Genomic DNA, 24,226 nt, shown 5'->3' with positions numbered 1-24,226 from the left:
GGGGATTAAGAATGTGAGCCCCACGTGGGACAACCTGATAGCCTTGTATCTATCCCAGCACTTAGAACAGTGCTCGGCACATAGTAAGCGCTTAACAAATACCATTATTATTATTATTATTATTGTCCATTCACTTATATCAAATGAATTCACAGCATATCCTCAGTGAAGTCTGCAAATGTCCAGAGTCTTGAGTTATCTCTGACCTGCTAAATGCTCTTCTCATCCCTTGTGTGCCACAGGGTCATTCACCACTGGTGATAAATGAACATTTAATGGCATTTTACTCTTTTAATCCAGCTCTCTTCTTACACTTCTAATTCAGTAAATCCATGGTCTTGCCCAATTTATTCCACCTTCACATGTCAAAGAATCCTTTTAGCTTAATTGGGCCAAAGTTATCTTTATGCTTTTGACTAAAATTTGTCATAGCTGAATCAGGCAGAATTTTTTTTTGTATTCTTGCTGTCACCAGTTGTGACATCACTCAAACTTTCATATCAAAAATTGAATCTGAATAATCAAAAGCCACAGTAATTACATTGCACTATCCAGAATAACTAGCAGGGTCAACAAATTTCAAATTTCTTACTCTTTACAATTGACCCATTTAGAAGGAAATGAATAAATCTAAATGGGATGGATCAGTATCTAAAACAGTTTGCACAATAATCTGGAAAATGGTCAAATGAAATATGTGCATTTAGAAAAGACTTTTAGAATTTTTCCAATGTATTTAACCATTCTCATAATTAAAGGGCACAGTAGAGTTTCATGGTTTATGTTCTGGGTTTTTTTGGGGTTCAAATCCATACGCCATTGATGCTGTTTTGTCGAGTTAAGAAGATAGGCAAAAAAAAACAATTCGTAAGAGAAAATCCTAAAGCATCTTCATCTTCAGAGGAATGGGCCTATCACATTATCCTCTTGTGCTCTTTTCCCATATTATTCTCTTTGGGTGTCTGAAAGGGATGAAAGCCACATGCACACAATGTAATTCTTCCACTGAGTAAGCCTTGAGTAAGCCATGTTATTATTTCCTTTTCTTTATTCACTCCATCCTCACCCACCAATGCTCTCTAATTCCCACCCACACTAGCCTGCCCTCCTTTAATCCTTTAAACCTCCAGTCCCCAAGCTCCTCTGCGCTTCACCCCCATCCTTTCCCCCTTCATACTGCATCCCAGACTCACCGCCCTCTCCCCTGCCCCAATCTCTGTGTCTCCCTGTACCCTCCCTGCCACCAGGCCAGCCCCAAATCCCCAGGAATTGTGAACTCACCCCACGTGGCTTTGTTTTTTTAACACTTGTCCCCCAGCAGCTGCCTAAGCCCCTTAGCTATAGCCCAGATACTCCATAGACATGGGGCAGCTGGGAGAGGACAGACTGGAGCAGAGGAGATAGGGGGTAATGGAGTAGCAGCCACTTCTCAGGCCTCTCCCCACCCTTCAAATCATCTCCTCACTGTCATGGAGCCTGTGGAAGTCCAGGACAGTATGGGCTGCATGGGCCCCGTGTAGCAGGGAAGTGTCAGGTACCGCTAGAGCAGGATGAAGTTAAAAAAAATACCCCAGGGTGGGTTTGGAATTTGGGGATCCAGTTTAGGGGAGTGCACAAGGAAAACCATAGGGACAGAAGTTTAAAAGATTAAAAGAGGGCCAACGTAAATTTTAATTATGAGAAGCAGCGTGGCTCAGCAGAAAGAGCATGGGCTTGGGAGTCAGAGGTCTTGGGTTCTAATACTGGCTCCAACACTTGTCAGCTGTGTGACTTTGGGCAAGTCACTTTACTTCTCTGTGCCTCAGTTACCTCATCTGTAAAATGGGGATTAAGACTGTGAGCCCCATGTGGGACAACCTGATTACCTTGTATCCCCCCAGTGCTTAGAACAGTGCTTAGCACATAGTAAGTGATTAACAAATGCCATCATTATTATTATTATTATCATTATTATTAATTTAAAATTGGGAAAGAGGAACAATCAACTAAAATGGACTTGTAATAAGCATTGAAAAACAGCTAACCTGGTAAAGAATAAAATTACCTAGAGGAGGCAGTTGTCTATTCTGTCCCTAATGATCTCTAAGGATGGAGACATCACAGCCTCCCTTGGTAGCCTGTTACAATGTGTTATCATCCTGACAAACAAGATATCCTTCCTCCTTTCCGTCCAGTGTCTCTCCTGTGTTAATTCCAGCCCATGAGGTCTTGTTCGATGTTTAGTGGAACTGGAGCACAGCTGGTCACCATCCTCCCCATGAAACCCTTCGCAGACATAAAGGCAGTTAAATCACCCTTCAGCCCTCTCTTCTCCAGGATAAACAACTCCAGTTAACTGAACTTTCTCCCCCATTTTAAAATCATTTTTGTCTCTCTTCTCTGGGTACTCTCCAGTTTCTCCACAGGCTTGTTTGAAAGGTTACTGATGAAAACTGCGTCCAGAAGGTTTAATGAATTCTCAGCTCTTGCACATCATAGTCCTGTTGATGCACCTCAGTACCATCTTGTCTTCTTTATTAATAGAACTACATTGCTCATTCATATTCAGCTTCTGCTCATCTGTGACCCTTAAGGTCTTTTTCTGCTAATCTTTCCCCATCCTGTTTTTACCTTCATCCCTATTCATTTTCATCCCACCTTGGTAGGTCCATTTATCAATTTGTCTCGGTCATATTGAATTTGATTGCTGCTTTCAAGCAATCCTGCCCAATTTAGGATTCTCCGTAAATTGGATGACGTGGCTCTCAATTCCTTCATCCAGGTCACCAGTGAAAGCTTTGAATAGGATCTGTCTTCCTCTTTGACACATTTCAACAAATTAGAAAAATGTTCAGCATTTTCATCCAAACCCAGAAAATCCCAATCCTTGGCTTTACCATCAGCCCCTTCTACTTCCCCTAGAACTTTTCTTTCTAAATTATACTGGCAGCTAAACTTTAGATGGGTCATTTTCTTTTCACTTTTACTCTTTCACTACTTGCAACTAAGGGCATGCATGATGTCAACTTCTTCCTGTCCATTTTGCCAAATCATGTTGTAAAATGACTCTTTTCAGTTATGTCCCACTCCATATTCTGTCAACTAGTACGTATGCAGTACCCACAGATGCAGTAGCAAAGTCTTAGGGTCTTCAGATACACGATTGGTCATGGTCTCTGCCACTGAAAATAGCACGGCCTAGTGGATAGAGCATGGGCCTGGGTATCAGAAGGACCTGAGTTCTAATCCTGACTCTGTCACTTTGCTGTGTGACCTTGGGCAAGTCCCTTCACTTCTCTGTGCCTCAGTTACCTCATCTGTAAAATGGCAATTAAGACTGTGAGCCCCTTGTGGGATATGATTAGCTTGTATCTACCCCAGCACTTAGAACAGTGTTTGACACATAGCAAGCACTTAACAAATATCATTATTATTATTATTGTTATTATTAGAGTATCCAGAATATGCTCATCTCCAGAAGGTTAGCGTACCCAGCACCAAGGTGCAGGTCTACAGAGCTTCATTAATTACTTGGGTAATTTAGCACCAGAAAGTCTCATTTAAACAAATGAGAAATAATGAATGCAGTTTTCACTGAGTAGAAAGAGATCAGCTTGGTGGAAATCTGCAGAAGCTGCAGTAGAACACCTTCAGCTTGGAGCAGTCCTCTGGATTCCCCCCTCCCCCCCCCAAAAAAAAAAAACCTTGGTGGAGGGCGATGCCTGGGGACCAGCGCTGAGAGATGCATACTTAAGAAGAACCCAGAGAGAACTGAGGGCTCCTCGCCAGCCTGGCTTCAAATGGAAGTTCAGGAAGGGGGCTGGGTCGGCCTCCCCGCCCCCTCCTCCTCAGGAAAGCTATCCCCTGGGGGCACTTGAATGAGAGTTGGGCTAAACCAGGAGACATTAGGTCAGCAATTGGATATTTGCCCAAACATGCACCTCCTGGCTTCCTCCTTTGGAGTCAATTCCCTATGTCTTCATGTTCAGTTTATTTCTAAGAACCCAAGGCTCTGAAGCACAGAGCCTTCTTTCCCTGGGGACAGAGGGTACTAGAGCTGAATGTGGTGTCTTCATTGTGAGAAACCTAACTAGTTCAATAAACTGCATTTGCATTCCTTGATTAGATGATCAGAGTCATTTAACTTTTGGCAAACACTGCAAAGGCTTCTTCCTTGATCTGATTTTGAGCTTTCATTATTATTCTGACTGTTAGCTTGAAAATAATACTGTCAATAATCATGTTCTCCATTGGATTTTTCCGCCATCACCCAGGAAAAGACTTGGCTTTTGTTCCCAGGTGATAGTCCTCATGACACTATCCTCACTTGCTCATCTGGGGTCTCGTGACCCATGAATAAACAGAGGGAGATGAATCTGTGGGACCAGACACAGTTTGCCCATAGATCCTGATGTACTTTCTGTCTGGTGTGGAAAGGCGAAGGGTCAAACATTGGCAGGAAGAGGGAAAAAGAAAGCAAAGACTTGTCCATGAGCCTTACACATATCCAGGGTCCAAGTAGCAGGCAGCAGGAGGTCAAAACCTCAGGTAAGGGACTCTGAAATGGGGTGGTGGGGTGGGAGAGAAGTTGGAAGGTTCACAAGACCCACTCAACAAAGCCCCGATTTCTTGGACATGCAAATAACTACCACCATTTTATGATGTCAAGGAGCTTTTCTGCTTGAATAGACTCAAATGGTTTCTATGGGTCTGTCCTCCCTCACTTAGACCATTGAGCTTCTTATGGGACAGGGACTAAGTCAGAACTGTCCATCGCAAATCTATCTACCCCAGGCCTTGGCCCACTGCTTGGCACATAGTAGGTGTTCACTAAATAGAGTAGCATAATAAATACAGTGACATGATCAATCGAATACCATGGTCAGTTAATGAGTGCCCTATCAAGTTTGAGAAAGAGAGACAATCCACAAATTTAAAAATTAAAGTCTGTTGGTAAACAGACAGCTAGCCAAAAGTTTATATCAAAACTTAGGTCTTATTTGATATCTCAATTCCAAAAGATATTGTTAGAAGTGTCTATTTCATGTAGTAATGTAAAAATCCACATACAGTAACTCACCGTGGTAGGTTAAATAGACTTTTCTCCTACCTGCCTTTAATTGCAATAAGGGAAAGTGAAAAGAAAATTACATTTTCTGAAATTAGATTTCCAGCCTAATTTAGCCTAATCATATTAACACACATATAAATACCGCAATTAGCAAAGAGGAGTTTTCTCATATGCCCTTGGGAGCCAAGTGTTCCTCCTCAACTGTGATAAAACCAAACTAGCAGGAAAGAGATACTGGCAGGTTTTAGCTTTTAAATCTTCATGAAAAAGTTCCAATTGTTTGTGATAAAAAAATGTATCTTCACTGTGTAACTCTTAAATGTTGAACTTATTGATAAAATTTAAAAATTGTGTACTACTATGGCACATTCATTTTAAAGGGGAATGTTTGTCATTGTCAAGTTTTATTTATAAACTAGGAAACAGAATTTTAAACAGTGTGCTCAGATTCCCATTTTGGAAACCCAGTAGCAGATCGGTTTGGGGAGGGAATTCTGTACACAAGTGGCTGATTCAATTATTTCATTTTCAGGGTCAAGCTGTCGCACAGCTCTGCTCAACAGTCCCCAATGTCACTGTCTTTGGGACTGCATCTTCTTTCAAGCATGAAGCAATCAAAGATTCAGTGACCCACCTTTTTGACAGGAATGTAGACTATGTGCAAGAAGTAAAAAGGTAAGATTTTTTGTCTCCAAGATCAACTGGCAGCACATTGCTTTCTGTCCTCTGGCCCAACAGAGGCCAGACCTCTGAGGTTTGATGCCCAAACATTTAATTCAGTGATTTGCACAAAGTAGACATTCAAGAAATACCGTTGATCGTTTGCTGCACCAAGAAATACCTGTTGTCTGCTCTTCGATTGTGATATCAATTTCTTCAACCTCCTTGTTTCATCCACGCTTGCTCATAGTTCCAGATGCTGCCTGGTCAAGAAGGGTCTGTAAAAATGTAGTTTCCTAGCTGGGAGGTGTGTCTCTGTTGCTCATATTTCTCAATTTCATTTTCTTCTCACAGAAGTTAGAAACCAAGATATTATCACCTCCCAGCATTTCTCTTTTTAACGCCACTGACTGCAGACTCTGCTTCTTCCCACATTATCCTCAGAGTGTAACAAAATTTGTTGCAAATACTAGAAATTTCTGCCTGACTAGCCATTCCCTTTCTGTTCCAGTATGTGAAACATGGCTAAAATCTTCCCTTTCCTCTCCATCCAAACTAGTACCACGTTAATACGATCACATATCCTTTCCCACCTGGATTACTGCATCAGCCTCCTTGCTGACCTCCCAGGTTCCTGCCTTTCCCCACCCCGGTCCATACTTCACTCTGCTGCCCGGAACATTTTTCTACAGAAACGTTCAGGATATGTCACCCCACTCCTCAAAAAGCTCCAATGGTTGCCTATTCACCTCCGCATCATACAAAAACTTTTCACTATTCACTTTTCACTTTAAAGCAATCCATCACCTTGCCCCCTCCTACTTCACCTCGCTACTCTCCTATTACAACCCAGCCCACACACTTCGCTCCTCTAATGCTGACCTTCTCACGAAGCCTCCATCTCACCTATCTCACGGCCAACGCCTCACCCACGTCCTGCCTCTGACCTGGAACACCCTCACTCCTCAAATCTGTCACACTGTTACTCTCCCTGCCTTCAAAGCCTTATTGAAGGCACATCTCCTCCAAGAGACCTTCCCTAAGCACCCCCTTTCCTCTTCTTCCACTTTTTTCTGTGTCGCCTGACTTGCTCCCTCTGTTCTTCCTCCCTTCCAGCCCCAGAGCACTTTTGTACATATCTGTCATTTATTTTTTATAATAATGTCTGTCTCACTGTGGGCAGGGAATGCATCTGTTTATTGTTGCATTGTACTCTCCCTAGGACTTAGTACAGTGCTCTGCACACAGTAAGCACTCAATAAATACGATTGAGTGAATGAATTGAATGAATACAATTGGGATAATAGTAAACATGGCACTTGTTAAGCACTTAATATGTGCAAAGTACTGTACTAAGCAGTGGGTAGATATGAGATAATTAGGTCCCACATGGGGCTCACTAAGTAGGAGGGAGAACAGGTATTGAATCCTCATTTTACTGATGAGGAAACTGAGGCAAAGAGAAGTTAAGTGACTTGCCCAAGATCACACAGCAGTAAGTGGTGGAGCCAGGATTAGAACCCAGGTCCCCTGACTCTTAGATCCATTCTGTTTCCACTAGACCATGCTGCTTCTCTAATGTAGGGTCTCAACCCAGTGACACATTCTGCCTTTTTCTTACTCTTTTCATCTGAAGCTTCTGATTCCTCCTGTATTCCTCATAGTCTTCATGTTCTTTTATCCTTATTTCCCTGTAGAGCATTTTGTATTCATCACCCATTTGTCCTGCCTCATTTTGCTTTTCTTCCCAAGAGCCAAATCATTTCCTGACTGAGCCAGTGCCTTCCATTTCCCTTTCTTATCTTCATCCACTCTTGCTGCCTCCATTAGAGTCGATAAGCATATCGTGATCTCCGTCTACTCCCTACTCCCGGTTTGGCATTGTGTTTCAGATCTCTTCTCATCAGCTCATCTGGAAAGGCATTCTTGTCAAAGCAGCATCTCAGCAGTCATCTTTGTGCTTTCTTTATGAGGTTTTCACATTAATATTAATTTTCACACATTGTAGTCTGATTTGACCCAATGAAGATGAAATTCTCACCAATGACTGACATGTCAAAGATTTCTTGGTGTTTCAGGCTACAGTCGGCTTGGGGTCATGGTGTTTCTTTCGGGGTTTCTCCACATCCTCTGCCTTTCCCTTCAGATAATTTTGTATTTAGTCTGACTTAGTGGAAGGAGTCAGGAGACCTGAGTTCTAGTTCCAAGTCCACCACTTGCCTACTTGGCAACCTTAGGCAAGTCACTTAACTTTTCTGTGCCTCAGGTTCCTCATCTGGAAAATGGGGCTAAATACCCATGCTCCCTACCTCTTAATAATAATGGCATTTATTAAGCACTTACTATGTGCAAAGCACTGTTCTAAGCACTGGGGAGGTTACAAGGTTATCAGGTTGTCCCACATGGGGTTCACAGTCTTCATCCCCATTTTACAGATGAGGTAACTGAGGCACAGAGAAGTTAAGCGACTTGCCCAAAGTCACACAGCTGACAATTGACGGAGCTGGGATTTGAACCCATGACCTCTGACTCCAAAGCCCATGCTCTTTCCACTGAGCCATGCTGCTTCTTTTAGACTGTGAGCTCCATGTGGGTCAGGTATGGTCTCTGATCTGATTATCTTGTATCTACCCCAGTGCTTAGCACACAGAAAGTGCTTAATAAATACCATCCTTATTATGCAAGTTGACTTGGTTCTCTAAAGCAGCGTGGCTCAGTGGAAAGAGCACAGGCTTGGGAGTCAGAGGTCATGGGTTCTAATCCTGGCTCCGCCACATGAAATCATGTGTGATGGCCAAGCTGACAGTATGCAATTCCCTCCTCTTCTGTCAGTTGGTGTCCATTCTGTTGTTAGGCTGTAAACTTGGACAAGTTTTACAGTTTGCTGTTGATCAATCCACAGTTGGAATGATCCCAAAGTGGAGAGGGAATGCTCCAGCTCTCAACAAGGATCATGGCCTTCTGCTTACCAACATAGCCATTTTGACCTCTGAGGTTTGATGCCCAAACATTTAATTCAGTGATTTGCATAAAGTAGACATTCAAGAAATACCGTTGATCATTTGCTGCACCAAGAAATACCTGTTGTCCGCTCTTCGATCGTGATATCAATTTCTTAAACCTCCTTGTTTCATATATACCAATGGTGTTGGCATACGCCTTCTCTATTTCTTGCAGGTTAACATCAGCAGGTGCTTCAGCTGTTAGAGTTCTCATGTTTCGCATAGCAATGTAAATAATGATGCTCCTGTTCAATCACTGTCAGTAGTATTTATTGAATGCCTACTATGTGAGCTGAGCACTCTTCAGAGCACTTTGATCTCAGATCCTGGCCTTCAACGGGTTTACAGTCTAACAGACTGAATTTTGAATTACATCCTGTGGAATGTCAGGTTGTGGATGGTAATCAGACTGATGCAAGAATCCTTGTTTTTTTTGTTCCTGCATGTAACGTTTTGCAAGAAAATGTGGCAGGAATGCATTCGGCCTGCTTACTTCCATGGGATATGGCTACTTACCACCCAAATTTGGCCAGGTTGCTCTCAAGAGTAGAGGTGGCACAGTTAGGGACCTCTGCTCTCCCAGTAATAGTTCAATGCCTTCCCAGCCAACGTGACCTGCCAAGAGTATTATGATCAGCTGTGTGTTCCTGTTGACACCACCACCCTCCCCCACTCATGTGGAGGTAGGAGAAAGATTTTCTGGTTATCTCACAATCTGAAGAAGTAGATTAAACTGCATGTGATTTCTTCCAACAAATATTCTGTTTCTAGTTTCAGTGACAATAACCTCTTACAAGGGCATGTATAGTCAGGTTGCAGGATACAGTACTTGCCAGATTCTTTGATGTCACCACTAAATTCTACATTTAATCTAGAATTTTTATTGAATCCTCAACTCTTTCAACAAGTTCCAGTTTTAATCTTCAGATAATCCTGCCGAAAGTGATAAAGAGGAATTAAGTTGAAGCTCGATATACTATAATCTCTGCCGTTCTTGTCTTTCAGAATCTCTGTAGAGGGTGTAGACATTGTTTTGGATTGTCTCTGTGGAGAAAATACCGGAAAAGGCCTCAGTCTCCTCAAACCTCTTGGGACGTATATTTTATATGGTGAGTCCTGAAAAGTAGTGGTAGTTGTACTTATTCATCACCTACTTTGTGCAGTGCAGAATACTCAGCACTGAGAAGAATTACAAGAGAAGTATGAGACAAGGTCCTGGCCCTCAAGGTACTTAGAGTCTCTTAGGGACTCAAACATGCAACAAATATAAACGTATAGATTTTCATGAAAGCTAAGAAAACACTGGAGGGTGATTTACTGAGTGCTTAGAGTCTCATGGCAGGTGGTGGGGGGACTTAAACACGCAAAACAATGCAGACACATGGATTTTCCTGAAAGCTAATGAAACCCAGAGGATGGTTTACCGAGAGCCCGGGGAGTTAGTCAGGGAAGGCTTCCTGAATGAGGTAGATGTTAAAGACAAGGAGGGATGTGATTTGGTAAAGCAGCATAGGGGAGGCGTTCCTGGTGGTGTGGAGGGGTGGGATGATGATATGAGTGGTGGCTCAAAACCAGGAGAATCAAGAGTGGGAATGAAAGAAGGTTAGCGTAGATGGGATGGACAGCATTAGCTGGAGTATAGCCCAAGAAGTTGACTAGGTTTGGGGAGGCAGTACAAAATCCAATGGATCTTGGAGCTACAAATCCTGCACAGACTACCCCAGCAGCTGGTAACACTGGTAACACCTCTGGAGGAGTTAAGGAGCAGGAATGGGGAGGGAGGGAAGAGAGTTGGGAATGAAAATACCTTGAAAGCCACTGGGATATAGCCTCCACATTGACTTTCTGAAAGATTTATAACCCTGATATATTTTTCTTTTTGTGTGGTCTGAAACAAAAAACCGCTCTATTGAAGCGCTCTATGGAGGTTCATTGGGGAAAAGGTTTGGGGATGTCTTTTTCTACAAACAATTAAAAGGCCACCATATGAAATGCTGCTACTCTTTGCTCTGGTGATAGCTGTAGAATTCAGCTGATTTGGAGTCTTTCATGTGTCGCCAATCTGCCAAAGGCCCAAACACTATCAAAGTGCCTTCTATGGGCAGAACACTGCTCCGGACACTTGAGGAAACATTCAAAAGCAGTAAAATGCATGACCCCTGCCCTTGAGGAGTCTTCAGTCTAATGGAGGGAAGGCAGTAGACATAAGTTGACAAATATATAATGAGTAAGAGAATATTTGTAATTAATAGACACAACTGATTAGCAAGTAAATAAACAGATAAGTGCACATGAGTTTAGGATGTGAGTTTTCAAGTGTCTATTCATACGATAGCAAATCTTCCTAGTTGGGGAAAATGTTGGTGCTTAAAGCTCATTATTTGATTTATCAAGATCTGTAGCAAGATCATGATTCAAGCATTTTCCATTTTCAGGCTCATCAAACATGGTTACTGGGGAAACCAAAAGCTTCTTTAGCTTTGCTAAATCAGTAAGTACTTATGCTTCTACTGGATCACAATCATTTATGCTTAGCCAGTTCTTTCTTCTTATTTAAGATGTTATTTGATTTATATTAGCCTCATTTTTGATATTCAATCTTTACTGTCTTCATCATGTTCCACTTCATATTAGCAGAACAAGACCACTGAGTTTGATTTGTTATTCCTGTTTTCTTTTCAGGTAGCAGTTAGATGGACGCAAAAGGTATATATGGCAGACATTTAGTTTGTAGTCACTTTACAGAAAGATGGTACAGAGAACCTTGTCATCTAATCAGAATTATTTTAGAAATTGTATGCTCTGTCTACATGTGAAAAATATCCTTTGCATCATTCCACTAAAATGATCCTTTTTCTCATGAGGAAACCATCATTATGAAAGGGGGAATAGCAAGGTGTTCCTCCTTCAAGGATTTCCCCTGTTGTCCACAAGAATCCCAGAATTGAAAGCATTCAATCAATAATCAATCAGTAGTAATGCTTATTAAGCACTTGCAATTAGCTAAGTACTTTTCTAATCGCTGAGGAGAGTAGATGTTTGTATTAATTAAGACCAGATCCCTGGACCATAAGGGGCTCACAATCTAAAGAGGTAAGGACAGGCACAGAGAAAAATCCACAAGAAATACAAGGTGGCAGGTAAGGCCTTCTGTGGGAAACTGCCAGAACCATCTCAACACTGAATGCCTGGGAGGGGTATACTCAAAGCTAGTTCCAGACAGAGTAAATGAATCTTTGAAGAAACCAAGCTGATATCTGTTACCGGCCTAGGCCCCAGATGTTGTCAATGGGCTAATTGCAAAACAATTGGTTGTTGAACTGAAACGTACTTGGACTTTCAGAGGGACGCAGTATGGCCTAGTGGAGAGAACATGGACCTGGGAATCAGAGGACCTGAGTTCTAATCCCAGCTCTGCCACTTGTCAGCTGTGTGACCTTGGGCAACTCAATCAGTCAATCATATTTACTGAGTGCTTAGTGTGTGCAGAGCACTGTATTAAGCACTTGGAAGAGTGCAATATAATGGAGTTGCTAGACATGTTCCCTACCTATAAAGAGCTTACAATATAGAGGTCTCTCGATTTACAGTCTAGATGTCACTTGACTTCTCTGTGCCTCAGTTATCTCATCGGAAAATAGGGATTAAGACTGTAAAATCCATGTGGGACATGAACTGTGCCCAGTCTGATTAGCTTGTATCTACCCCAGTGCTTAGTAGAGTGCCTGGCACATAGTAAGTGCTTAACAAATACTGCCCCCCCTCAGGAATTCCCCTTCTTTATTCAATCTGTATTTTTCTTGCCTCTTGAGTCCTTGCTCCCTCTTTTAACCTTTTATTTCCTATTTTGACTGCCCACCATTTCTCCCCTCATAACCATGTCATAACCTCATAACTTCTTCCCTAGAAATCACTTTCATTCTGCCAAAAGTAGGTTTCCAGTTCTTGATTTCTTCACCTTCCCCATCGCAAATCCCAGCAGATCAACTGCACCCGAGACTTACCTTTGCACCCAGAACAGGTCCCCTATTCAGAACCAAATTTTATCAAGCCCATCAACTTCTTTCCTGGATTTGAGCCAAATGATAACCTCAAAATCTCAGGCCATGTTCAGTTGGACAAATTGAGTTAAACTGCTTCACTTGCACAATGGGTGGGGAAGGATCATTAAGAAGCAAAGTGACAGAATAACAGGTGGCAGATACTGATGCACATTCGCTTAAAAACATGGTTACTAAGGGGAATAGCTCTCCAGAATTCAATGCACAATCAACAGCTGAGTGCCACAACCCATCCGGAGCTGTCATCAGAACCTCCAACTGCCCAAGAAGCCCACCAGCATAGTGAGACTTTGCCTCCTCTCTGCCATACAAGATTAGGGCTGGGAGAGAGATAGTGCAAACCAAGACTGAACTAATAAGAAGAGTCTTTAGCACAAACCCACTGCACTGCAATCAGGCACTAACTCCTCCATGCAGAGGATTGGAAGCTCACAAGATTTCCCATCTCATCTGACACATTGTTATAGTATCCCCAAAATTAATGATTCTCTCAAAGATTTTGAATTGGAGGTGGCCCACATGCTTAATCTTTCCCTCTCTCTGGGAGTCTTATGTCCTGGCAAAAGACACATGGGAGATGGGTGTGAACTGCTGTTTTCCAGAAGGGTCTCTTCTTTGGAATGGTTTCTCCTCCCTGCTTGAGGAATGGCTTCACAGGAAAAACCTGGTTGTTTTAGGCAGCAGGCCAGGCCTGCCCCATTTTTTTCAGCCAAATTCTTCAGGTGAAAATTGTTTTAATCACCTGTACAACCCGGGCCACTCCTTGTGGCCTGATATCACCACCTATAATGTTCAGTCACTGGACTCCCCTAGGTCGAGTAAGTAATAATAATAATAATGATGGTATTTGTTAAGCACTTACTATGTGCAAAGCACTGTTAATAATAATGATGGCATTTATTAAGCACTTACTATGTGCAAAACACTGTTCTAAGCCCTGGGAAGGTTACAAGGTGTTCAGGTTGTCCCATGGGGGACTCACAGTCCTAATCACCATTTTACAGAGGAGGGAACTGAGGCACAGAGAAGTTAAGTGACTTGCCCAAAGTCACACAGCTGACAGTTGGCGGAGTGGGGCTTTGAACACATGACCTCTGACTCCAAAGCCCATGCTCTTTCCACTGAGCCACACTGCTTCTCTATAGCAAGTAACAAGGAGCCTAACAGTTTCTGGAGCAAAAGCAAGCACTACACTCAACAACGACCTATGAAGTAGATTAGGGCACAGCAGTGTTCACTGCTGAGGAAGGCATATAGGGATATTTTAGTAAATAGCCACAGACTTTTAATTAGTCAATCAATCATATTTATTGAGTGCTTACTGTGTGCAGAGCACTATACTAAGCACTTAGGAGAGTACAATATAATATAATAACTCTGACCCTCTTCTTCAATCCAATGAAAGAATGCACACCTGATTATTAATCAGTTGGTAGCCATAAGGTATGGTGGTCAGGAAGGGTGGAGGGGTAAAGTTTCAATCCTGTGGGTGAGCTAAATTCAAGGATGTAGGGAAGGCCCATAGGCAGAATTAGTGGTGTGTGTTTTTGTAATAGCTTGTTGAAGGACTGGGACCCGGATTTCAGTATATGTTGAAAAACTGAGAAGGGAAAATGAACAGGTCCTGGTGATATTTGAGTACTGTATTTTTGATCAGTGCACAATGATGATGTTTTCTCTGCGAATGTTCTCCCCTGACTTCCAGGAGAGGCAGACCACCCCTTTCCAATTCTTCCAAGCCCTTCTGAAATCATCTCCCCTCCAGGAGGCCTTCTCTGATAAATCTGTCATCTGCCAACCCTATTTTCCTCACTATTGCCACCCCAGCACTGTTGTTTCACCTAAGCATTTGTGTATGCACTCCTCCTCCACACCTAGCACTTATGTACAGATCTTTAAACTCTGTTGTTTCCCTCTACCTGAAATGTATTTCAGTGTTCATTCCCCCTCCTAGATAGTCAATTCTTTGTGGGCAGGGGTCATGTCTATCAACTCTATTGTACTCGCCCAAGCATTCAGTACAGTGTTCTGCAAAGAGTAAGGGTTCATTAAATACTATTGATTGAGAGTAATGAGAGGGATAACAGCTGGAATGAAAGATGAAAGTCCTTGACTAGCCCCCTTTGCTTTTAAATCCTCTCTTCCTCCCTTAATTTTGTAAGGATAATGAAATAGCGCTATCCTTCCTTAACATAGTGCTCAGCTTGCAGCAATAAATTTTCCTAAGAAGAGGCAATTGCTGTATTTTCTACCAACGCAATTATTCTTGTCCAGTTTTCCAATATTGTAATAGGGCTTTAGTTGGCAATTGAATATCATCAGTCCTCAGAAATTCACATAAATCTTTGCCATATTCCCCTTTGGCTTCTGTAAACGTAGTAGTTCATTTTGCTAACCTTGATGTCATTTGTCTCCCTCTAGTGGTGGCAGGTTGAGAAGGTGAACCCTATCAAACTCTACGAGGAGAATAAAGTTATCGCTGGATTTTCGCTACTAAATCTACTTTTCAAACAGGGCCGAAGTGGCCTCGTTAAAGATGCCATGGATAAACTCATAACACTGTACAATGAGAAGAAGATCAAGCCCATGGTTGACTCACTGTGGGCCCTGGAAGAGGTAAGAATGTTGCTTTTTCCCTTTGAAGAATACTTACAGTAAAAGGAGAGGGGTTAGAGGGGATCAGCTTGGGCTTCTCTCTCAGTTCCATCTTGCTGGTTTTTAAAATAGAATCACGAATATAACTGACGTATAGTGGCAGCATGTCTTCATGGATAGAGCACAGGCCTGGGAGTCAGAAGGACCTGGGTTCTAATTCTGACTCCACCACATGTCTGCTCTGTGACCTTGGGCAAGTCACTTCACTTCTCTGGGCCTCAGTTACCTCATCTGTAAAATGGGGATTAAGACGGTCAATCCCATGTGGGACAGGGACTGTGTCCAATCCAATTTGCTTGTACCCCCGTGCCCCCAGCGCTTAGTACAGTCCTTGACTCATAGTAAGCACTTAAATACCACAATTATTGTTATTATTAAGCACCATAATTACTCATTATGGAACTTGTTTACTATGTGCTAAATGCTGGGATAGACCAAGGTTATGAGACCAGCCATATTTCCTGTCTCACACAGGGCTCACAACCTAGTTTATCCTCATTTTATCGTATTTTAATAGACGAGGAAACTGAGCTAAAGGGACTTGCCTGAGATCATAAAATGGGCCAGTGGCAGAGCTGGGAATCGAACCCAGGTCAGTGCTCTTTCCACTAGCACTTATCATGTACCAAGCACTGTACTAAGGGCAGGGGTGGATACAAGATGTATCTTTTTTGATTGAGAAAATGTCTCAGTTTACCCAAAGTGAAGTTTAAAGATCAGGACTGGTCGTATGGACTTCAGTAGGACTTGTTAACAAGAAACATGATCATAAGAACCATTGCAGATAAAACCTGGACCTAAAGATCATCAGATTTCTAGACTATCCTTGATATATTTTGGGTGGGTACACAACTAAAAAGAGAAGTAGGCACCTCACTGGAGCTCATTTTCCAATGGAAGGAATTCTGATTCCCATAAATTCTAATGTTTTTTGTTTAAAAGTTTCTGGAGTTGCATTTTAACCCAGATCGAGCCTAATTCTCCAAGGCTTGGAAGAATCATGCAGAAAGCTATTTAAAGGTCAGGTAAACAACATGATCTCATTTGTGCAACTAAGTTCATTAGTTGTCCCTGCATTCAGTGGTCCAGTGATGGATCTGCACTTATCTTTCGGGTCCTTACTAGGATGGCTGGAGTTATTTTTTTTGTCTTGAAAGTAATTTCCATAAAAATGTTGACCTCTGTAATTAATTAAATCCCCTAGCAGTCGTTGTGTGTGTTTTATACCATTTGTACCATTTCACCCGAAATCTCCAACTGCTCTATTGATTTTCAGTTTGTCTCCATCTTGATGTTGGCGCCATGCTCTGTCAGTATTCCAGAGGTCAGGCTAGCTTCCTCGTTTTTCTGTCCTGATATCTTTGAACAGTTTGTCATCTGGGGAGCAGAATACAGTTACAGCATTCAGCTCTGTGACCCTGCTGGCAATCCTTGATTCTGGGTAGGGCCCGGCAGATGTCGGTTGGTATGTAACCTTCAATTTCTTCAGGCTAATCGTCAGTCCATAGTGCTAGTCTGAGTCTGAAAAGCAGTTCATAATCACCTGAATGGCTTTTTGGGTGAATTGCATTCTTGAGCAAGGTTGCATAGAATAGGACAAAGAAGATTAAATGTAGCACACACAGATCGGTTTTATTCTTTTGGTGATGTGGAAAGGATTAAACTAGGTCACTCCAATTCTGATATGGCAAGTCACTTTATTGTGAAGTGATCTTAGGCTCTTGGTAAAACTATAGGCGCAGCTAAGTTTTAGGAGTTGCCAAAACTGGGATTGACTGATTGTATCAGATGGCGAGGTCTATAATGATTATGGTATTTGTTAAGTACTTACTATGTCCCAATCACGGTTCTAAGTGCTGGGGGAGATACAAGGTAATCAGATTGTCCCTTATGGGGCTCACAGTCTTAATCCCCATTTTACAGATGAGGTAACTGAGGCACAGAGAAGTTAAGTGGTTTGCCCAAGGTCACACAGCAGACAAGTGGCAGAGCTGGGATTAGAACCCACGTCCTTTCACTCCCAAGCCTGTGCTCTTTCCACTAAGCCATGCTGCTTCTCTAATTATGGTATTTGTTAAGCGCTTATTATGTATCAAGCACTGTTCTAAGCGCTGGGGTAAATACAAAGTGATCAAGTTGTCCCACGTGGGGCTCACAGTCTCAATCCCCATTTTGCAGATGAGGTAACTGAGGCACAGAGAAGTTAAGTGGCTTGCCCAAGGTCACACAGCAGAAAAATAACGGAGCTGGGATTAGAACCCATGTCCTCTGACTCCCGAGCCCAGGCTCTTTCCACTAAGCCATGCTGAACTGAACATGATGAAGAGATCTCGATGTTATTCCTTATACATCCTCCATAACTGATGTGCATTTAAGACCGGAGCCATCATGACTTACTGTGATCTAAAGCCTCAGGGCTATTCACTATTCTAACAGTCCATGGTTAAAAAACATTCTTCGGTAGTCAGTCCAGAAGAATTCCTGGTAGACTCTTGTCAGCAGATACAGAGCAGTGAGATTCCCATAACTTATCACAGCTGTTGAACCTTAGATTCAAAAGTAAAAGTCAGATCAGTTCAGTGGACAGCAACCAGAAATAGGGTGGCTGCCCTGGAGCAGAAATGAAAACAGCATCGGCCACTGTAAGTAACAACTGTAACACTGCAGCAAGAATACTTTAGATGCCCACAATGTGAAAGGGATTGGAGGTTTCACATTGGTTTTTATCTACCACACCTGCCCGCATCAATATATCTCTCACCCTCAGTAGTATTAGTAGCCACCTGCCTGCTGAATGACCTTGGGCAAGTCACTTAGCTTCTCTGTGCCTCATTTCCCTCACCTCTACAAATGGGGATGATATATCTGTTCTGCCTTTAGACTATGAGCCCTACGTGGGACAAAGACTCTGTCTGATCTGCTTACATTGTATCTACCCTAGTACTTAATACAGGGCTTGGCACATAGTGAGCACTTAGAAAATACCACTAATAATATTATTGTTTTCATCCCGGCCCCCAAAATAGGTTCAGAAATACACACACCCTAGTTAGTAACAATGGTCTTTGCATGCGAAAGAACCAAATAATATGAAGCATTTGAGCAGTTGGCGAGCAAAAAGCTAATCATACAATTTAAACAGAAGTGGGGAGGAGAGGAGAAAAGAGAAATGGGAGAGGAGAGAAAGAGAGAATGAACTTATTGCTGGGGAGGGTGGGTGCCAGAGTGGCAAAACACTGTTATTGTTATTATTTATCAATCAATCAATCGTATTTATTGAGTGCTTACTGTGTGCAAAGCACTGTATTAAGCGCTTGGGAAGTACAAGTTGGCAACACATAGAGACAGTCCCTACCCAACAGTGGGCTCACAGTCTCGAAGAGGGAGACAGAGAACAAAACCAAACATATTAACAAAATAAAATAAATAGAATAGATATGTACAAGTAAAATAGAGTAATAAATATGTACAAACATATATACATATATACAGGTGCTGTGGGGAAGGGAAGGAGGTAAGACGGGGGGATCGAGAGGGGGATGAGGGAGAGAGGAAGGAAGGGGCTCAGTCTGGGAAGGCCTCCTGGAGGAGGTGAGCTCTCAGTAGGGCCTTAATTTATCATTATTATTATTGTTAAGTGCTTACTCTCTGTCAAGCACTTTTCTAAGTAGTGGGGTAAATGCAACTTAGGATACACACAGTCCCTGTCTCATATGGGGCTCACAGTCTAAGTATTGGAGAACCCCAATTTTACAGATGAGCAAACATCTGAGAAGTTGAGTGATTTGCCCAAGGTCACACACAATAGGCAACTGTCAGAGCCAGGATTAGAACCCAGGTTGTTTAACTCCCAAACCCATGTTCTTTCCACTAGGCCTTGCTGTTCCTACTACAAATGTGTTGTCCCATTTCACTCTCCTCCCTCCCTTTCCCTCACCTCCTGTGCCACCAGTGCTGCTAAGGACCTGGTTTATTTTCAGGGTGATTCTTCTTGCAGGGTATATGTGGTGTGTGGTCCCTAGTGCAAGGGCTCTTCTTGTCCACTGCCCAGCCTGGCAATTTTTGGGGTGTTGAGCCTGGCCTCAGGACCATTGTTGCTTGCACCAGCCCTGCTGTTCAGTCCAGTTAGGCCTTGTCTTGCGAGTGGAGACCAAAGTGTTGGTGCTTCCATCTTGATTTTCTCTTGCCTTCTTTCCAACTCAAAGGGGTAGGGCAGGCAAGCTACTCCGTGCCCAGAAAATTGCAAGAGAGAAGGCAATGGCATCACCCTCTATTCATTCATTGTCATTCAATTGTATTTATTGAGTGCTTACTGTGTGCAAAGCACTGTATTAAGCACTTGGGAGGGGACAGTACAACAACAGACACATTCTCCGCCCACAACGAGCTCACAGCCTAGTTCAGAAGCCATAGATCTCCAACCCCTGTCTAGACATTACCACAGTCTTGCGCCAAATCCCAAAACCTTGTGGAAAGTATACCACTGCTGATCTAGTCCATAATAGCATTTGCTTTTACAAAGGAATTGGCTTTTTTCACTGATTTTGCTTGTGACTCAATGGCACGAACAATAACACGTCAGAACATGTTAGCCAGCTAGTTTACGGGGGAGCTGTTAGAAAATTTTTCCCCACTCAGCTAAAGGGCTAAAATTAGGTTAAGCATTAAGTTGAGATCATGCAAGACAGGGTGTTCTCACTGTTCCCCTTCATCATTAGCCAGGGTCTCTGTCCAGTTAGACACTTTTGTCCAGGCTGTCTGCAACCTCTTCCCTTCCCATTCTTCACACATACATCCCTGGTATTAACCTGAACCCCAGGTTAGCAGTGGAGTGGGGAATTGAAAAGTGTGAAATGCCTAGCCAGTTAAATAGATGTGTGGCAGCCTCACTGTTGGAACTCACGGCATATAACCCCCAAAACACTCCTCCTATCTGCAAATATAGGGTCCCTGAACATTTTGCTGATGCTCGTTACTAACTTCTCCCTGTACAGAATTAGGACAAAAATCAATCAGCCAAGCGTATTTATTGCTGTACTGTACTAAGCGCTTGGGAGAGTACAGTATAAAAGAGTTGGTAGACAAAATCCCTGCCCTCAAGGAGCTTACATGGAATTTCTTCAGAAATTCTCTTCAAAATATATACATTTGGCCCTGACAGCCATTGTTGCATGCATTCTTGAGATTCATGTACTAAACGTTTTTGCAGAGTACAGATGGGGTTTGCAAGATAAATGATTCTTAATGAGGTTGCATCCACAAAAATGAAAGAAATGGAGGCACCTAACAGGATAATCTTCTAGTAAGTCCACTGGAAACTTCCAGCAGCATCCTTTAATTTGTTTGGTAACACTTCATATAGCATTTGGCAGTAATACGCACTAACTTTATGGCATTTGTTTTCTGAATTATGTAAATACATCTGTTCAGGACTGCAGTCTGGCAAAAGACAGCTCGTTTATCAAGCCTACTCACTTTTCATGAGGAAAGAAACAGAGTTTATAAAACTTATTACATGCTAACTTCAGAAGTAAGAACATATTGATATTTTTCTTTTGGGGTCCAGGTTTAAAATTTCAGAAAGGACATATAACCCCCTTAGGAATACAGTAAGCAAGCTCTGTGTCAATATTCAGCATTTCAAATGGTGTGAAATACATGGCAAAAATAGCATTAGAGCCAGTTGTCATTATTGTTTATCAGTGATGGTATTTGAGTGTTTATTTTGTGCAGAGCACTGGTTTAAGAGCTTGGGAGAGTACAGTACAACAGAGTTGGTAGATGCATTCCATAATGAACTTAGTTTTTGTTCATCATTCTTTATGATTTTTGGTCTTCTAGACTGTTGGGTAGGGACCGTCTCTATATGTTGCCAACTTGTACTTCCCAAGCGCTTAGTACAGTGCTCTGCACATAGTAAGTGCTCAATAAATACGATTGAATGAATGAATGAATTACTATCATGCAAAACAAGTGTCCTCTACACTATATTTTCTTAGCATTTCAGACTGTACGAACTGGTGTGAATTTCTTCTCTGAAAGTGATTCCAGCAGACAAGGACTAAACAAGACATATCATTCTTCCAAATAGGCTGTGACAGTGTTTATAAACATACCTCAAAGTTCAGTGGGAAACAGTCACTGAAAATGAGACCAAATTGAGTCCCACTTCTACCAAGGGCTTGCTACTCTAATCATGACGACTCCTCATTCGTTTATTCAATTGTATTTATTGAGTGCTTACTGTGTGCAGAGCACTGTACTAAGCGCTTCAGTAGCTCCATTGCTAACATCTCCACTGGCACATTCACAGTGCTATTTTTGAACAGAACTGGACTTACTATTCATTCCTGCTTCACCAGGCAGTGATGGGCAAAGGCTCCAACTCTACCGACCATAGCCTAAGGATCTTTATGATCTACTCAAGGCAGCCACGTTTGCTTATTAGTTGTCAGAGCCCTAGTCTGTTGATCATCAATAAATCACTCCATCAGTGAATCAGTTGCACTTATTGAGCATTACCAAGTGCAGAGCACAATACTAAGTGCTCGGGAGAGTACAGTATGTCCTAGTTGGCAGACACATTCCCTGCCCACAACGAGCTTCCAGTCTAGAGGGGAATTAATATAAATCAATAAATTACAGATACGTAAGTGCGTGCTGTGGGACCAAGGGAGAGGTGAAATAAAGGGTGTAACTCCAAGTGCAAGGGAAACAGAGAAGGAAGTGGGAGAAGAGGAAATCAGGGAGGTAAGGTAAGAGGGAGCAAGGTGACTGAGTGCTTTAAAGCTTATCACCACCATCATTGTCACCAATAATATTTAGAGTTTGCAGAGCACTGTAGTAAGCACTTGAAAGAGTACAATAGCAGAGTTGGTAGACATGTTCCCTGCCCATAATGAGCTTATATTAATATAAATAAAGAATTTAGAATATGCAACTCATAGATATGTACATAAGTTGATGGTGTTAAATGTTTTTGAAAGATTTTTGAATCTAGTATAGAAGTCTCAGTGTTGCTCTCTGAACTTCTCCCATATTTAGTGAGATGCAATGATCATATCTGCTTTGTTGAATTTTGGTCTGAAGCCACACTGTGATTTAGGTAGTGCACAGTGGACTATATTCTTCAGTAGCCTGTTCAGAGGGATTCTAGCTAGAATCTTGCTGATCATGGAAAGTTTTGAGATGTCCAAATAGTTTCCATCGTCAGCTCTCAACTCATTCTTCTTGAGGATGGTGATTATGATGGCATCTTTAAAATTCTGTAGCATTTCTTTAGTGTTCTGCATATTGAAGGACATAGCATGTAGACTGTAAGCTCTTTTGTGGACAGGAAATATAGCTACCAACTCTGTTCTATTGTACTTTCCCAACCAGCCAGTCAGTTTATTAAGCCCTTACTGTGTGCAGAGCACTGTACTGCATGCTTGAGAGTACAATATAACGGACACATTCCCTGACTACAATGAGTTTAGTCTAGAAACCCCCGAGTGCTTAGTATACAGTAAGCACTCAATAAATACTACTGATTGCTTGTTATGTAGTCATCTAAGAATCAGGTCCTCTCCTTGCTTGTAGATTTCTGCAGGATCAGAATCAGATCCTAGTACACTACCAGTTTTCATGGCTTTCACTGAGTAATAACTCCCTCAAAAATTGGTGTCAAAGCCATGCCTTTACATGTTGACATGTTGTCTATGTGTCAAAATGATTACTCCTCAAAGGTAGAAGGCATGTTTAGAAGTACCCTGTCAGGACCAATTTTGTGTGATTTCTGTCCAATTGTTCCCTTCTTTGTTTGAACTCTGTGAGGTCCTTAATAACACAATCATCCACAAACAGGTTTCCTATGAATAGAACTTCCAGAGCCTGCAAAAGCATCTTTGGGAAAATTGCATTACCTTGCCATACACCATTTTGTATGCTAATGAGACAAAGCTCAATGAACAGCATTATCTCTGCCTCATACTCCTTATTTATTTTAGCCAGAAATCCAGTGTAAGATGCAAGATGTTTTGATTCCAGTATTGTTCAAGACAATGAGAATGGTATTGAATGTAAAGAAGTTGAAAGGTTTCTTGAAATCAATAAGTACCTAGCAGAGACTGTCTGTATTCTCGGCATTTCTGTATCACTTGATAAATTGCCTATGATTCATCGGCCAGAATCCAGAGCAGAGGCAATTTGTTTTCTGCTCATCAGCATTTCCAAGTCATTTTCATGTGATTGAAAAGGACGTATTGAGACCTAGTATTCTCATGACAGGAAGGTTACTGGCCAGTAATTGAAGAGGTCTTGTACATGACCTTTCTTTACGAACACTATTGTCTTGGATTTTTTCCATGCTTTTGGAAGTCTGTTGCTCTTATAGTCACTGAACTAAAGAGCAATGTTTTGTTTAGAAGCATTCCACTTGTTCAGACCCATTCTGGCCTGAATATTGTCACTTTCTGGGCATTTTCCTTTCGAACACAACTGAATGAAGACTTTGCCTCCTCCTACATTTTACCCACCCTGGATAACCATGACTGTGGAGGCTTCAGATTGTTGCAAAATTGAGTGCAAAACTCCCTCTTCATTTCAGACTTTGAGTACAAATAGTGGATGGGGTTTCAGCCTAATGGAGATTCTTCTGGGCTGATGACATTCAACTCAAGTAGTTACTTTATTATTGAGAATATGGCATCTGTCAGGAAATTATCCTTCTACATTACTGTGCACTGATCAGATCCTTAGTAATGTTCTAAATCTGGCTCTGGAAACTGGCCCTTCTGTGTTGCCTACACACCTGGATT

At 42.1% G+C, this 24,226-nt stretch overlaps 1 protein-coding gene across 1 annotated transcript in view; it reads left to right on the top strand.

Moving 5' to 3' along the window:
* The window catches only part of VAT1L (vesicle amine transport 1 like), a 93,416-nt gene that overhangs the window by 33,860 nt on the left and 35,330 nt on the right, over positions 1-24,226 (top strand). The window contains exons 4-7 of the mRNA XM_038771241.1: positions 5,583-5,725; positions 9,718-9,821; positions 11,148-11,203; positions 15,195-15,389. Coding sequence (XP_038627169.1) covers positions 5,583-5,725; positions 9,718-9,821; positions 11,148-11,203; positions 15,195-15,389 — 498 coding nt within the window. The remainder of the gene's footprint in view (positions 1-5,582; positions 5,726-9,717; positions 9,822-11,147; positions 11,204-15,194; positions 15,390-24,226) is intronic.

This window comes from Tachyglossus aculeatus, chromosome X2, assembly GCF_015852505.1.
Source record: "Tachyglossus aculeatus isolate mTacAcu1 chromosome X2, mTacAcu1.pri, whole genome shotgun sequence".
In the NCBI taxonomy this organism is placed as follows: domain Eukaryota; kingdom Metazoa; phylum Chordata; class Mammalia; order Monotremata; family Tachyglossidae; genus Tachyglossus; species Tachyglossus aculeatus.
This window is presented reverse-complemented; position numbering and strand designations above follow the sequence as displayed.